At 44.3% G+C, this 16,879-nt stretch overlaps 6 protein-coding genes across 6 annotated transcripts; 3 read left to right on the forward strand and 3 right to left on the reverse strand.

The window, feature by feature from the left end:
• Positions 1-179: 179 nt before the first annotated feature.
• On the forward strand, positions 180-738 carry V865_006959 (uncharacterized protein; the record flags this gene model as incomplete). Its single annotated transcript, XM_066230715.1, has 3 exons — positions 180-238; positions 296-519; positions 575-738. 3 exons carry the CDS (start codon positions 180-182, stop codon positions 736-738), a joined length of 447 nt encoding a protein of 148 aa, XP_066086812.1.
• Positions 739-918: 180 nt separating this feature from the next.
• On the reverse strand, positions 919-3,103 carry V865_006960 (uncharacterized protein; the record flags this gene model as incomplete). The annotated part of the gene is made up of 7 exons (XM_066230716.1): positions 919-984; positions 1,054-1,185; positions 1,276-2,396; positions 2,457-2,550; positions 2,631-2,717; positions 2,802-2,871; positions 2,940-3,103. The coding sequence occupies 7 exons, from the start codon at positions 3,101-3,103 to the stop codon at positions 919-921; spliced, it is 1,734 nt and encodes a 577-aa protein (XP_066086813.1).
• Positions 3,104-5,794: 2,691 nt separating this feature from the next.
• V865_006961 (uncharacterized protein) lies at positions 5,795-6,469 on the reverse strand (the record flags this gene model as incomplete). Its single annotated transcript, XM_066230717.1, has 4 exons — positions 5,795-5,899; positions 6,024-6,148; positions 6,247-6,304; positions 6,368-6,469. The coding sequence occupies 4 exons, from the start codon at positions 6,467-6,469 to the stop codon at positions 5,795-5,797; spliced, it is 390 nt and encodes a 129-aa protein (XP_066086814.1).
• Positions 6,470-6,935: 466 nt separating this feature from the next.
• Positions 6,936-10,799, forward strand: V865_006962 (oxoglutarate dehydrogenase (succinyl-transferring), E1 component; the record flags this gene model as incomplete). The annotated part of the gene is made up of 16 exons (XM_066230718.1): positions 6,936-7,059; positions 7,127-7,151; positions 7,216-7,311; positions 7,369-7,623; positions 7,708-7,856; positions 7,931-8,462; positions 8,531-8,536; positions 8,613-8,848; positions 8,920-8,984; positions 9,047-9,286; positions 9,350-9,516; positions 9,583-9,677; positions 9,736-9,882; positions 9,960-10,060; positions 10,124-10,288; positions 10,350-10,799. 16 exons carry the CDS (start codon positions 6,936-6,938, stop codon positions 10,797-10,799), a joined length of 2,853 nt encoding a protein of 950 aa, XP_066086815.1.
• A 520-nt stretch (positions 10,800-11,319) lies between these two features.
• V865_006963 (uncharacterized protein) lies at positions 11,320-15,519 on the forward strand (the record flags this gene model as incomplete). The annotated part of the gene is made up of 10 exons (XM_066230719.1): positions 11,320-11,481; positions 11,604-12,689; positions 12,836-12,952; positions 13,022-13,363; positions 13,430-13,493; positions 13,556-14,166; positions 14,589-14,737; positions 14,817-14,934; positions 15,014-15,279; positions 15,351-15,519. The coding sequence occupies 10 exons, from the start codon at positions 11,320-11,322 to the stop codon at positions 15,517-15,519; spliced, it is 3,084 nt and encodes a 1,027-aa protein (XP_066086816.1).
• A 549-nt stretch (positions 15,520-16,068) lies between these two features.
• On the reverse strand, positions 16,069-16,335 carry V865_006964 (uncharacterized protein; the record flags this gene model as incomplete). The annotated part of the gene is made up of 1 exon (XM_066230720.1): positions 16,069-16,335. The coding sequence occupies one exon, from the start codon at positions 16,333-16,335 to the stop codon at positions 16,069-16,071; it is 267 nt and encodes an 88-aa protein (XP_066086817.1).
• Positions 16,336-16,879: the final 544 nt, after the last annotated feature.

Here is a 16,879-nt window from a genome sequence, read left to right on the forward strand (position 1 = left end):
GGCTCATCTGATCCACCCACCATACACGCGTGTTCATGTTGTCATCCAACAATCATCAAGCATAGCTATGACGAATTCCATCCCTCATCTACATTATTCATCAATCAATCTTTATCTCTCTTACATATCAGATGCTCAACATACTAAACAAGTTGACAGGCAGCACAAACACAAGCACAATGTCAGCCGTGCCGAAATACATCTACAAGATCATCCCTCATTCATCCGTTGATACTAGGTAAGTAACGCTCCTTCCTTCCTTTTCTTTTATAGCTGACAGGTACCTGGCATGTAGGTTCACATTCCCAGTACCTATCCCATCATCTCATCAGTTTCTCACTGAACTAGATCAGAACGATCGATATATCCATTTCTCAACTGCTGAATTGATTCCCGGAACGCTGAATTTATTCTTCAAAGAAGATCCAGCTGTGACATTGCTCAGAGTGGAAGTAGCTAGAATATCCGCTTGGAAAAAAGTAGAATGGTTCTTACCTGATCAAACGCCAAGGACAGGTGGTGAGCCTACTCTGTTTTGTCCATCTGAAGAGGACTTGTGCTGATCTGAGAATAGACATGCCGTATCTCGCTGCTCACGCTTGGCCTGTCCCTCTCGAAGGCGAGTATGTAGAATCGTTCAAAGAGCTTTTCAAGCAGACTCCCACTGGCGAAAAACCAGCACTAGGTGGTTGGGATAGTGCATTGACAAATAAAGATATCAAAGATTGGCTAGTATAAGTCCTCATACCTTCTGCCTGACATAAAGACCCGAAGTGAATGAAATGGATCTAGATCGATATGTGTAATGACGATACGAGTGTAAGTTAGGGCGGTATCTTGTACATATATGATGCATGAATGACTATCTATGCGACGTCTATTATTATAGGTTTATTGATATTATATTGGATCTTTGCTCTACGTCTGCATATGTTCAGGCATCTTACGCCGTACTTTGGCTTTTACCATTAACTCTGCGATTCCCTGTAGTCGCGAAGGAATGTGAATATCAGCTCTTAATCCGAAGAAAAGAGAAGAGGAAGAGTGACTTACATATACCGCTCCATCTATCAGGCCAACCGACAAGACCAACCATGATGACATTATACTTAAGACTGGCGTCGGTTGACCCTGAACCATGTCATAAACTAATCTAACTAATGAAACTGAAAAGACCAACATATACTATATTAATCCAACAAAAAAGGAGATCAGCAATCTGGCTTCCATCCGATCATTTTTGCAGAGGACAGAAGGGGAGACAAGACAACTTACAGCAAGGGGGAAATAAAGCATCAACAAACTAGCTTGTCTATTGAAATAAGCAGAAGCGGACATCGGTTGTCCTATTCCACCAGATTTCGAACCTGAGGCTGAACCTCTACCCCTATTCTCTTGAATATCATCTAATCCGCCAACTTGATATTCTTGGAAAAACTCTTTCAACGTTTGACCACTTGGTCTTCTGTCTTCACCATTTTGTCCTAGATCATCATCAAATTCAACTAATGAAGATCTTCTTCTACCTATTGGTCCTGCTGGACCGAGTCCACCATCCAAAGTTGGATCGTCATATACCCCTAGACGATCTTCCTCCGCTTCCCCTTCCCCACCTAAATCAGCTTTTGACCCCTGCGACAACACTGGTGATAGCACATGATGACGCTGGATGGTAGGTATGGGATGAGAATCGGAAGTGATTAGGTTGGTAGTTGAATCGACTGTGCTTGGAGCTTCAGGTTGATAAGTCAATTCGGGAGTGACTACAGTATAGGTGTCTGATTTTTTCGAATCTGAACTTGGACCTGAGGCTTCTGATGGAGTTGAGGGATATCGACTATTAATATTGGTGGAATTCATGAAAGGATCTTTAATCTCTTGACCTGGAGAGATCAATTCCGGTGAAACAGGTCTAGAAGCCAACAAAATACCTGATGGTACCGTAGGCGTAAAATCGATCGTACTAGTATGTATAGGTGTATTGTTGGTTAATCTTCCTCCATATGCTCCACCAACAGTAACAAATTCAAGTGCTTCCCATGGAGCTTCGGGATTGACTGGATCTTTAGTCCCTGAAGATCCTCTGCCGAGTTTGAAAATTGGTCTGAACAACTTGGATCCATGTCCGCCTACATTGTGGGCACCGGCCGCATGGTTCTCCTCGTCACCGTTGGTACGGGACACGTCGGGCTGGGTTCCGGCCATAAATTGCGTAGAGAGCTGGATCGTATCTGGACGTCGAAGGAATCGGAATAATCGAGAATACAAGATGATGATGACGATGAATACGATGGCTCGAGGAATAAATTGTATGAGATCACGATCAATACCATTCGATTTGGTACCGTAATAACATAAACTTCCATTATTGACCCATCCCACTGTACCATGCCATACTGCAATAACCAATTCAGCATAAGCTTCCCTTTAACCCTCAATGGCAGTGGGGAACTTACTGGCTGCATGAATGATGGATATTGTCCATATGATAGGAGCGACCAACCAAGAGTATCGCTCAAAGGCGCTAGTCACGCTTGAGAGAGGATGTGTCTGCATAGATCATTGGGTCAGATTCTTTCTTCGTACGTCGTATACGTATCTTCACTTGTCGTAGCAACTTCGAAACTTACAAGAAGAAGATATGTGGCAAATGCAATAGTCAGCGTCCATAGATGTTGACTGAATAGAACGGACGTGAGGAGGAAAGCGAGAGCGTTCTATACATATCAAACGAAAAGAAATTCTCCAGTCAGCATCAAAAACGCTGGAGAAGGTAGAAGGTAGAGAAGAAGAGTACTTACACATCCTGAAGATCCTGTTGGCTGCGCATGACCAGCCAAATACATGATTTCAGGCGGTAATGCCACCAATCTAGAGCAATTTACCATATAGTCAGATCAGGTTCGGACTTATTGTTTTTAATAACTAAAACGACTTACCCGAGAATAAGATCACTAACTACCATTCCTATCAATAGTCTAACTCTCAGTTTTCCCCTCCCCTGCTTCATCAATGAGAAAAACAGGTATGCAGCTGCTATTAACGTCAGACCCGATATTATCGACGCTCCAGTGGCGTTTATCTGTGTCGTCGTGAATGTCATCTTGATGGCTCCAAAAAAGGGTATCAATATCCCCTAATGGGGATGATATGGTGAGGATGGAAAGAGTTTTATCGATTCTGACTTCAAGGTGTGCTATCTCAAGTGGAGACTAATTCTGATGTGGAACAAATAAACTGAAAGACGTGTTTGCTTGTCGAAAAACCTCTCCAGGTTGATGACTTCGATGGGATCCGTCTGTTTCCTGTTTTGATACGAGCTTTGCAGTCCTCTTTCTCTCTAATCCGACCCTCACTGATGTATCTCTATTTTCTAATTCTGAACTTTCACTTGTGATATCCAACGACAGCCATAACACTAACAAGCATGATCCCTCTATGGTAGACTTTTATCCGATCCTATCTTCTATCTTCCTATCTTAATGAACAAATGGATCGAAGACCGAGACTTGAGGGCGTACCGACTTCGATCTTAATCCCAATATCTGCTGGTGAAAAGACTGCGTTCAACGATCTTCAAATACTTTTCAGATGTTTCGTCCGTATGATGATCGGGTCTGATAGTTACAAATCTCTAAGGAACTTGTTATCGCGATGGGCAGAAACTCGCCAAATCTATTGTATCCGCGTATTTGCTTCTAATCAAATGCCCCAAACTTGGTCAGTTGATGAGATGAGAACGAATGAGATGTTGGAAGATTAGTGATTCAGATAGTGATGAATGGTATAGTCGTAGTAACCCTCTTTCCGTAGGAATTTGCAGACTAGTTCCAGCCTTGTTCGATCTTCAACCAAGTATTGAATGATTGTTGTTATTTCACACTGATGCTGACCCGTAGCGTATTGTATAAATCGATATGGGTATTATATGAATGAGGACAAGTGATTTGGATATAGGGGATTGTTGATGAACAAAGAACCGACGAAAAGAATGAATGTAATGTACTGCAGTGGTACAATAGTACAAGACAAACAGTGGTAAAACCGATGAGAGAATACGATATGATGTGATCTTCGCCTAAGCCGTGTTTAGCCTAAGCTTATTGTGGATCATCATCCATATACCACTGTACACTACAAGTATGAGATACCAGGCTGGCTGTTGTACATGCATTCGCTTCTGCTTCGTAGGTGTAGGTCTAGTAGACGCCTTGGCGCACGATTAGAAGAGCGAAAGGAGGTAACAACAACGTACTGGGAAGGGAACAAAAGACGAATCCAATTCTCATAAAGATAGAAATCACGTAAAGCCAACAAAGCCAGCAGCTTTACTGCAGAAGTTTTTGTGTGACCCGGTAAGATAACGTCACCGCAAGGAAACTTTGTTTTCGTTCAAATTGAGGTGCAGGCTCTCCTCCCCCGCCTATTTCCCTTAATACGATAGGAGTGACAAACGGATAATCCACTTCCGATGATCCTCTTTCAGGGTAAGTCAGCTCAAACGAGCTTGGCGGATCTCGCTCGTAACTGTACTTTGCGCTTCTCGATACAAGATCTACTGCGCTGAACGTATATGCAAAGACTGAGGTGGTTATTCGGGTCAAGGTCATGACGATCCCCGGAAAGCCATAGAAAATCGACAATCCTAATACAGTACTATCATATCTAATACAGCATGAGTTGTGCTGTTCAATTTGGGATACAAACTGGGAAATCAAAGGATGATGAACGATGATCGATCCCGACCGGCTGTACCTGATCATCAAATGTACGTGCACCTCCTAAGATACATCACTGAGGATGTTGCAAACACCATATACTGCTGTGCGATACGTATTGTGCCACTCTGATACACTGCTTGTAGTTGGAACGAAGTCGGCGCCCGAAGGTTACCTCCTATGTCGTCGAGATATCCGGTCATCGACCATCGACTAACGATTAAAGGTCGATACTCATATCGCCCATCCATAGTGTTATCTACCACCTACGCAATCAACGTGCAATTCGTATAGGAATATATTTATCCCCAAAGGCACGTCAAAACCTTTTACCTCGTATTTTTTCTTATGTCACTTGACCGTTAGGCTTTGTACTTTGTTGCCTAATCCGGTTTTCTTGGGATATAGGATCTTACGTTTTCGCGTTCACTCAGCCTACAAATATAGCTGCATGGCCTACAAAGGTCGATTACGAAACTCGAACGATCGATCTGTAATCCATCTGTCGGATATGTCGGATAAATCCCTTAAAATGCCAAGACATCTCTTAAAGAACAGAAACACAAAATCTCTCGTGAACGGAAGGAATGAAGGTGTTCTGAAAGAACAACTCTAAAACACAATAGAAGAAGAAAACCCAACGAGAAGAACAAATTCTTCGTCTCGGCGCTTCTTTCTCGTCGTCGAATTGGGAAGGTCGACCGAATCTGACCTCGGTCTTGTATATAGATCATGGCATATCAAACTTGGAACAGACAAGCTTGTCGTGAATAATCTTGTTTGCAGCTAAAACCGCCAAGCCACGAGCGATGATGATCGACGACTCGCCACGTCAGTAAGCAATGAGCAGATCATTGTACGACCCATGAACCGCTTTTGGTATCGAGGAGACTTTCTCGAAGTGACAGGTAGACAAACAAGCTTATTAGTCATCAAAGAAACAGGTTTTTTCTTTTGGGGAATGGTATTTGGGGTAGATGGACCCAATCCAGCCTTTGAAGGAACTGGTATCGTTCGAGATTTTATTGTCATCACTACATTCCGTTCACAGATGCTGTCTCGGCTCTATAGGACAATCAACCCTCCATTCTGAACACTTCTTCAGCAGCTGTCCACCATCCTGGACCACTTTCTGAGCCTGTAGCGCCGGGTACGAAACTCTCTTGCATACCGTCTGTGAGCTGTACAGATGAACAAGCAGATATCTCAGCTACTTCTCCTATAAATTTTCAACACACATCACATATCATACCCATATAATTATATGTGTGGTTTATGCGAATCGAAGAAAAAAAATCAACTCACCTTCCACCATCGCTTGGTAGCTTCGTTCTCCGCTATACCCTTCATGTCATTATCGAAGTCGTTACCGATATACCTCATATGGGCGATAAGCAAATTATGAGGTTTGAAGAAGTGGATAGAGTAGTCTATTGAGGAGTCTCATAGATCAGCTCACCCCGTAACGACAGAAGGCATTTTTAAGCGGAGGCTAGAAAGTGACGGCTAGGGGGAAAAGCAGACATACCGACTACATGAGCCTTCCTCAATGCGCCAAGTACTTCTGGCCATACTGCCGCATGTACCTAACCATCACCATTATAAGTTTTCTTCATCACTTTCTCTTCCATTCAAATGGAATGACATACCTTCTTGTACTCCTCCAATCGTTCAGGTTTGACCCTGATGACTTGACATATCCTCTTACCTTCGTCGGTCTTGGGCAACACAGGAAAAGGAAGGTCGCTCATTATGTGCCTATACTATTCAGAAGACCGCTGGGTATAAGAGCTTCTATATCATCTATGAGTACTTCGCTGGTCGTTTGGAATTGTACTGAATACCTCGATGCGATGCGATGGAATGGGATTTTGACTTGCCGGACCGGAGGAGCATCAGTCCGACACGTGGCACACAGACACAGACGCACAGACGCACAGACCCACAGATGATCGGTCATGTGATTTACCGGTTAGTCCTATTCAGTTGTATTGACATCTGACATCTCTCAAGGGGTAATACGCGCTTATACTCACTGCTGTTACCACCACCTACCTATCACCATGTCTTGTCGTTCATCTGATCATGAGTCGCGGTAGATTCCCCATTATACGACCACGAGCACGAATATATATAAGCATGGAAAGGGGGTGTATCGAGATATGCCCCTCCTTCCTATCTTCTTCTCCCAATCATAGGCCGTAAGCTTTCAGGAAGATGTGGATTAAACGAATAGACAAACGCCTCGTACTCTCTAAAGTCAGTCAGAGACGAGTGAGATTGTATCATGACGATGCTACCTTTGGTTATAGAGTACCTGCAAAGTATCAACTGCCAGATTGTGAGTAGTTATTCGAGTTCTGTTTGAGTCTGATACTCAAAAATACCCGCTGAGCTGTAGTGTATAGATACCCAAGAAGAGCTGGATAACAGGTAAGTCATCTACACTGAGAAGGTGGGTGCTATTGAGCTGACTTGTTATACTGATATTGTTAAGAAACGCGAATGCACCTTTGTTGCGATACGTCGAGTCTGTCCGTCGACATGGACATCGTGCAGCACAGATTGATCCTCTAGATCTGATGGACCGAGAGTGAGTAAATCGCCCTTTTGTCTATCATATGTTCTACTGACATATCTCGAAATCCAGTCCGGTCGGAGCATTGGACGCTTCTCGATACGGTCTTCAGAAGACTCGATCATATCCTTTACAAGGTATTCTGCATACACCACCTTCACTCAGACCTACCACTCCTCCTTCGACAGCTGCGCCGGAACGAACCGAGACTGGAGAAGGATCGAACGTGTCCAAATCCCTCGAAGAAATTGAAAAGCATTTGATGGAAGTTTACGTTGATAAGATTGGGTTTGAGTATATGCACTGTCCTGAGAAGAATGAACGATTGTAAGTAGACCTCTTCGCATTGTCAGTTCTGGCCGAAGATGACAACTTGGGTAGATTGGGATCATTGAATAATGTTTTGTTTAGGTGGTTCTCCCATCATGTAGAGACTGAAGCATCATCCTTCCCCGAACCATTTGAGGAGGAACGCAAGAAACAGATCTGGAAGCTGTTGATGAGAAGTGAAGAGTTGGATAGATTCTTGGGTAAAAAGTTCCCCAATCTGAAGAGATATGGTAAGCCATATATTGTCTTTCTTGGACGGAATCATACGTTAAGACGATCATGTTGATTTCATCACTGAAAATAGGATGTGAAGGTGCCGAAAGCATGTTACCAGCCTTGTCGACCTTGTTCGAAGTATCGGCCAAATCCGGCATATCCTCGATCGTCCTCTCTCTTCCGCACAGAGGTAGATTATCTTTATTATGTGATCCGGACCTATTGGACTTCTCACCTGCGGCTTTGTTCGCCAAAATTAGAGGCAAAGCCGAGTTCGACCCTTCCACTGCTCCAGGTGCCACAGGCGACGTGATCAGTCATCTCTCGGCTACTCGTGATATTCCTTTCGGCAGCGACGGCAAAGTAAATGTCAATGTCAAGATGTTACAGAACCCCAGTCACCTGGAGGCTGTTAATCCCGTCGCACTCGGTGTGACGAGATCGAAACAGATGGAATTGCTTAAAAGCTCTCCTAAAGAATGTCAATTAGGAGACAAAGCTATGTGCGTTCAACTACACGGTGATGCTGCCTTTGCGGGCCAAGGGGTAGTAAGTGAATCGCTGGGTTTGAGTGGGTTACCGCACTTTGGAAGTGGGGGAACAGTACACATCATTGTCAAGTGAGTGATTATTCAAATCACTCTGTGTAGGTCTAAAAATTTGCTGATAATGTGTATTGTCTTTGTAGCAACAAGTATGTGGTTTCTGGTACTCTGCCTCATGTATGGTCACGGGAGAGAATGTAGGCTGATGGAAGGGATTTACTATAGTATTGGGTACACCACCCCCGCTTCACTGGCTCGATCGTCCGTCTACTCCTCTGATGTGGCAAAGATGATTGGATGCCCCATACTTCACGTCAATGGTGATTACCCCGAAGCTGTCGCACGAGCCGTAGATATAGCATTTAGATATAGACAGATGTTCAGAAAAGATGTCGTCATTGATTTGATCTGTTATAGAAGATGGGGACATAATGAGCTGGATGAACCTGCTTATACACAGCGTGAGTACTGTGTCAGTCAGCCTGTAGGCACAGATAGGGCTAATTACTGAAGTATGAATGTGTAATCCTAGCCAAGATGTACGAAAAGATTCGTGGTAGGAAGAGTGTTCCCGAGATCTATGAGGCTCGTCTCAAAGTGAGTCCATTCAGACCTTCCTTCGGAGGCTGCTGCGGTTCATAGTTGACGATTGTTGATAGGAACAAGGTGTATTAACCGAAGAAAGTGCCTCTCAAGCTCGAAAAGCTTACAACGAACATCTGGAAGCTCAGTTCAGTCAGATGGAGAACTATAAGCCTAAATCCGATATGTTGGAAGGCAAATGGAAGAACTACGTTTGGCCCGCTGGATCTGAGGCCGACCATCATCCTGATACTGGAGTGAACAAGGGCGAGTTGACGAATATCGCGAAAGCAAGTGTCACTCTGCCTGAGAACTTTGTAAGTTTAGCTATCCACCATATCACTCGCAGAGCAACACATCTGATGTTATTATATTGTTAGAACATACATTCAAGATTGAAACGACATATCTCGTCTAGATTGAAGTCGTTGGAAAACAAAGTGGACTTTGCCACTGCCGAAGCTATGGCCTTTGGATCCCTCCTGAAAGAAGGATATGACGTTAGAATATCGGGCCAAGATGTGGGGAGAGGTACCTTCTCTCAAAGGTACGTTGGCAGTTTGACCACCCAAGAATGAATGCGAAATTCAGAAGCTAATCTCGCCTGCCATAGACACGCAATGTTCGTTGATCAGAAAACGGAGTCCTGCGTTATTCCTCTTAACGAAGAGCTGGGTGAAAGTGCTGGAAAGCTCGAGCTTGCCAATAGTGAGTTTTCCTGTGCGTTCTGATAACCCAAACTGATATGGTTTGTCGCTTGGTTCAGGTTCTCTGAGCGAGATGGCGGTTCTCGGTTTCGAAGTTGGGTTATCATGGTCGGATCCTAAGCTGTTACCCATATGGGAAGCTCAATTTGGCGATTTCATGAATGGTGCTCAGAGTATGATTGATACATTCATTGTGGGTGCACAAGGTGAGCATTCCGGTTCATGTCGTATTAGTCATTGTTGTGCTAGGCGAGTGATCAATAGCTGACTAAGCTCGGTTTAGCTAAATGGCTCAAGCAAAGTGGTATCGTAATGATGCTACCTCACGGTTACGATGGTGCGGGACCTGAACATTCTTCTTGTAAGATCGAGAGGTTTTTGCAGGTATGTCAACTACCTCTCGAGGCCAAGTGAATACAGCTGATAAGTGCTCTTACTCTTCGTTAGCTCTCAAATGACTCGCAGACCTCCAATACTCATGGGGACATCAACCTCACTTTCGTTAATCCTTCTACTCCTGCTCAGTTGTTCCATTTACTCAGAAGACAGATGAAGAGGAATTACAGAAGACCTTTGATCATTGCTTCTCCCAAGGGTCTTTTGAGATCTCCGGTATGTTTCCTAGTGCGCCTCCTGATGTCTGGGCTTGTCACTGATGTATTTTGTTACATAGCTTGCAGCTTCTGCCTTGGAAGACATGACACCCGGAACGACCTTCCAACCGATTCTTGAAGGTCCCACTAACGCCTCGGCAAAGAGAGTCATCCTATGTTCTGGCAAACACTATTACACCCTTCTCGAGGCATTAACCAAATCCGACAAACGATCTTCGGTAAACATGATCCGTGTAGAAGAACTATCACCTTTCCCTTATAAAGAACTTGAGAAGGTTCTTTCGAAAGACGAGAACAAGGACAAAGAGATTGTATGGACTCAAGAAGAACCTTCCAATCAAGGTGCTTGGTCTTACGTCAAACCTCGCTTGGAAGCTATTCTTTACAATGTAGGATACAAAGGTCAAGTAAGGTATGCAGGTAGATCCAGTGGAGCGACCACGGCTGTAGCTGTTGGGGAATGGCATAAGAAGGAAGTTGAGCAGATAATCAACGATGCTCTGGAATAATGGGATAGACTCGGGTGTGACATGAATGATATTAGCATATGTTTGTGAATGGATGATTCGCATTACTCGTATTGGTTCCACTTGTGTGTTTTTGGGTTGGTTTCAGATAGCCACTTGGACGGTATGAAACTGTGTATTCGTGTGTGTGTGGAATGTGGGATTAAGCGCGCTATGACAATTTCATTCCGAGGTTGATTATCGAAATCACCTGTCAATCGCTATTCACCACTCGTCAAAGGGTACACATCTCCATATCCTTGACGACTGCTCGGTCATTGGCTTGTGGGGCATTAACAACATATGTAGTTGACAATAACGAAATCACCATCATTATACCTGGAGCTGATCGATACGGGAATCAGATTTGGAGCAGAACATTGAGCTCGGTCGACAACCATTCCGCAGTCCTTTGAAGGAAATTTGGCAATACGACCTACTGTATATCTAAGTCGGTGTACACGTTTTACTCTCATGAACTCGAACTCCGAACCTCTCACAATACTTGATCCGGTAGGACGAGATGGAAGCTCTACGGCCGGCAGAGCAACACCCGCCGCAGCAAGATGATATAGATCAACTACCTCCCCCACCCGAACCGTTTCCATTACATCAATTGGTTGGAACGTCTTCTTCTTCGGGGGTTAATGGGAATGGATCTCTTACAAGGAGTGAAGGTAGCAAGGTATGTGAGAATCATCCAATACAACCCAATCCACCGCCTACGTTCTTCAAAGACACTTGGTCTGGTCTATAAATATACTTCCAGAGAGCGATTGATGCTGATGTCTTGATTGCTCGGATTAGCAAAACGTTCGCAATTACCTCTCATCAGTCCAACAGTCATGCATCAATGCCCTCTCTTCCCTCTTACCCGAACCATCTCCCACTTCCACCTCAAATGGAACCGGCTTATCAGAGTCAAGTTCTCAACTAGCCTCGGCTCTAACAGATCTTTTAGAAGTAACATACGAACTAGACGAGTTGTTACCACCCTCTACAAATCCTACGCCTTCTGCATCACATACCGACACTTTCCCTGATAACCCCCAACCCGATGAAGATGAACCCCAGGAAAACAAAATCAAGAATTCTTTCAGTGCTTTGACAAATCTGCTAGAGGGTCTGCAGGATGCTAGATTGCAGGATGATGCGGAATTACCACGACAAGAAGAGTCGCAGATAGAAAGCAAAGAAGGCGAATTGCATCCTGCTATTAAAGTTGTAAGAGAAGAATTAGCTTGGCAGAGGTTGGAAAGTTTGAGTTTCGCTATAGTCAGCTTATCACAAGGTGGCGCTGCATATTCAGATTCGGTTGAAGAACGGGAACAGGATCCACAGGATCTGAAGTTGAAGCAGAAGAATTCCAGTACTTCGTCAATCTTCGGAACGGATAAAGGATTACCACCCTCCTACGAACAGTTCTTAGACCATCAACATCGACCGGCTTCTCAAACAGATAATTCATCTTTACTACCTTCATATCATGATATACATTCCGACGAGAACCTAAACCTAGATCAGGATCGAGCTGGACCCTCTGCTCCCATCAAATCAAAACAACAGGAAGAATTGTCTCAGTCCAATGGACCTACAGCAACGAGAGAGAAGATGTTACAGGAGCTGGACTCGCTGACTTCTGCAATCGAGAGATTATCGTCGATCGCACCGAGATTACACGATCAGAGAGTCGAAATGAAGTCGAAGCTAAAATCTCCTCGAGGAGTAGTGGATGAGAGGAGCATGAATAAAGAAGATAAGATGAAATTGGAAAGGCAGAAGATGAAGGAGTTGGAGGAGATCTGGGATAAGATTGAGAGGGCTCATGGGAAGAGGAGGATCAGGGTGGAAGATGGTCAGAGAGCTGATGGAGATGGATGGGAGAAGAGGACGGTGAGTTGACCTCTGTCTACCGGTGGAATGAGCAAGAAGGTGTATATCCTAGACTTAGATAATGCGTGCTGTCAAGAATCAGGATCATGCTGTATGCTGTAATAAATGTGTCTGAGCTGATCTCCTGCCGATTTTTGCAATATCAGAGAGAACGTTTCATAAATCGTATTGTTGATCAAGCGGAAGCTAGAAGATTGGAAGATCAAGATTCCATGATGGGCAGTGTGGATGCTGAGTTGGCAAGAGCCAGAGATCTTAGAGATGTAAGTTAAACCTCCCGTTACCAATATAGATGGAGGGAAATAACTCAATTCGTTTTCATCTTATATCAGAGAGATCACTTCCTTCGTGATTTGATGGATCAATCAGGAGAAAGGAGATTAGATGATCAAGATGCGACTGTACCAAGGGTATTTGACCGAAGAGCATCCTTGATTGAAACTCTGATGGATTACTCTTCGTCAGGTAGATTACACGATCAAGACTCCTTACCCCCTACACCTCGACACGGTGTGAATGGAGAGAAAGTGGAAGATCCATTCGAACTTGTTACCGTCCAAGATTTTCTATTGAGTGGAGGTCCTGATCGTAGGCGTTCATTAGGCGGCGATGCGTTACTTCGATCTTCCAGTGGCGAAGGGAGTGTGGAAATGGGCAGATCAAGAAGTAATTCTGTACCTCTCGAAGATGGCTTGAGCAAGAAGAGCACTTCAGGAAGAAGTACTCCTACTGCTTTCAAGAAGCTCGTTGGGCTGGTAAGAAGAGGAAGTGTTCAGTTGGGGCTAAAAGCTAGTAATGGTTTTGGTGAGCTATTTGAGATTTTGAAGTTTTACCGCACCTCAAGCTTACTGTAAACATATGTCAAGAAATGAACAACATCGCATACGTCGCCGAACACCAAGAGAACCTCCGTTCCGTGCAAATCACTCTACACGGTGTTGGCGTCTCATCAAATCTGGAATTGCAGGTCGAAAGTACTTCTTCAGATGACGAGGAAGGTATAATCACTTCTAGGAAAGATCCCTCAATGTCCATTCGAATCGCTTTACCTGCCCCTGTCGAGCCTGGACAATCAGTAATATTCACTGCCCAATCACTTCACCTCGAAGCTAAACTCATCGCTCAACCCTTGCCTCCTGCTGCAGCATCCCTTTTGCCCACATACCCGCTATCTGCACCAGAACTACGCAATATCCAAGCCAGAGCGCTTTGCTGTATTTCGTGTGATCGCGAACTATCCACTCTACCATACGGTTATTGGGATACCTCGTATAAAGATCTACCCAGTGAACACTGGGCGGAGATGATGGAAGTTTGGATGTGTCACAACGATCCATCGTTCACTGCTCGACTCGCTGAACGGACGAAGGAAGGATTCTGGCCTCAGGATGGGGGTGTCCTAGTTGGCGGTAGTTATCTGCTAGTTGGCAAGGAAAGGGTGAAACAGGGCAACATTCACGTTGAGAATGGAAATGATGTGAGTACTCCCTTTCCCATGATTCAGATTGCGCTTTCTCGTCGTATGCCGTTTTACACATGGGCTATAAGAAGGTCTTCATCCCCCTATCTCAGTGGATGATCCCAATTGTTCTCCTTTCCATCTCTCTTCAAGGGATGACAAGATGAAGCTCTCTGTCAGTTTCATCTCTGTTTGATCTTGTCGAGAGCGGAGGGCCGCAGATATTTGGGATAGGAGATGATCACATCTCTTTTGACTGATACAAATGTCCTATATCAAATTTATCAGAAAGTCTAGGGATGATCAAACTTTGATCCATCATGATCTATTGGAAGGAAGCTACTCCCGAGACTACATCTTGCATTTCGTACCGAAAAATCTACACGCGTCGATGAATCCACCTTTGGAGTAGTTGTGGCTGACACTGATTTCGTATATAGAGCGAATCATGGAATGTCATCTCCTGCCATTGCGGAGAAATTTTGGGCAAACAACGGGCAAACGATGATAAGCCAGGTCATGGAACTGTCAGGTTCTCGAAATGGGCTGTATCCCTCCTGGTGGAGAATGAGGAGGATGACAAGGTCGAGTGAGTTTCACGGCAGCTGTGACTGAGGAAATCCATGATCAACATCTGATCTTGTTGGTTCTTGTTGGTCTGAGGATAGATACATCCGATCCCCACTTTCTGTCTTTATCATCTCGGACATGCTCGAATTATCACAAGCTCATGCTAGTCATCGATTTATAATCTCCGAAGAGGACACGGGCGACAAAAAGATTTACGTGAGTTGCCCCTCCATATAGCTATCACTCACATAGACAAGATGGGTTGACCAAGTGTTGATTGGTGTTGAAAACGTAGTTATGGTTATTCAACCCTTCAGTGAAAATGTCATACGCTCGACCAAGCGATTCATCCCCTTTACCATCGCCGTTACGTAAATCCATAACGATAGAGCACAACGAGAGGAATAGGATTTCGAGAAGATCTTCAATAGCATCTTCGATTGGAGGCAAACAACCTTCTCAACCTTCAAATCATAATGGTTTGGGTGCCGGTGCGAATCAGAAAGTACTGAGGGCTTCAAAGATCATGTACAAAGTGGTTGAACCGTTCTCAGAGAATGAGTGAATTCAAAACTAACCGATTGTATCTGGTTGAATCCTGAAAGCTGACATGATATGATTTGACTCGATAGTTTCGAAAGTCTACCTGCATTTGGACCGGGTGGTCAAGTCGAGTCGCTCTCATATCCCTCAAATGTCTGTGAGAGATTGATCGCGACGTTGAGAGAAAGCTCGGCGGTTTACCCTATAGGAAGGAGATCAATGGGAGCTTTCGATGTAGGATTCTTGGAAAGGAAGTAGATGTTAGATCCGATAGAGATCAGAGGCTGGTCCTCGCTGATTGTCAACTGGGTCGGAAGGATGGTCAGACTGATTGGCTAAACGAATACGGATGTGAGAATGATAGGAAGATCTCATAAAAGGCATAAAAACAAAAGCATTGTAACGCTTGACGCACCAATAAGCAGATCCAAGGAAGAATACCCAAATTGTGATTGTATCGGATTATACCCTGCACAGGATCATGATCACGAAGAGAAGCAAGGAAAAAAGAATCAGTGGTTGATATTGTATATAACGATTTTATGAGAGATTTGGTAATGCATTCTTGACGACTTCTTACACTTCATGAAATATGATTAATTTCGTCACCGGGGTCTACGCAAATATCCAGGTAATATCTAGCATGGTACATGGGAGGGACCTCGAGAGTACAGCAGATCTCTAGAGTGCTACGATTCGTGAGCATATTGATACATATCGTTACTACAGCGAAAGGATGATCATGGCTATTGTAAAACAATACCGCTCAGATAACACTTACAAACTTCTAAATGTGGGAATACCGTTCTACCTAGTACTATCCTTAGGTCTATCAACTATCACCACATGCTTCTGGAACGGACCAGTCGGTATGATATACGTAGGATCCCATTCGTCCCTGTGTTCTCCGTCTCTCACCCATCGACCAATGTTCATGACCTGTTTAGGCAACGTTATCCAGAACCAGAAGAATTCGGTCCATGTGTATTGTTTGATAGAGACTAGTGGCTTGATGCCATGATCGAGAGTGTAGTAGTTGTTATTGAGTCCTTGGTAGACTTCCACTTCTTTCATCGTGTTTGTTTCGTCTGGGTGAGGTGCAGTGCGCTTCAGGATTTTCAGTCTTTAGTTATGTCTTGTCCACTTGTGTGCAGTTGAAGGTCAGTTTTGTGTCGAGTTGTAAAGAATGAGTGTAACAGTCATCATGGTAATGATCTTGTGCATGCACTTATATACTGTTTGATTCTGCAAACAAGCAACCGCCGAGGAACGTTAATCGCATCGGCACCAGCTTCGCTATGTATGGTCACAAAGTGAGACAATGAGCTTCCGTTATGAGGATGATGACGATGGTGAGGATGGACGGAGCCTGTGGCGTGAGAGTGCCCTACTAGTCTTGGAGCACAGGCACCGACGCTTGAGATCGGCCGACCGACTGAAGAGAACAAGCTGATTCCTGCTTTCCTGCTCTAGACAGAGAACGGCTTGTACTCTTAGTACGTGCAACAGCAGCAAGATGAAACTACTTACTGTACGTGAGGATGCAGTCATCTGTCCAGCCCAATTTGCGATAGAATTTACGCGTACTTGGGCTTTACTAGAAGCCTAGCGTTCATGG

Source organism: Kwoniella europaea, chromosome 2, assembly GCF_036810445.1.
Source record: "Kwoniella europaea PYCC6329 chromosome 2, complete sequence".
Taxonomy (NCBI): Eukaryota; Fungi; Basidiomycota; class Tremellomycetes; order Tremellales; family Cryptococcaceae; genus Kwoniella; species Kwoniella europaea.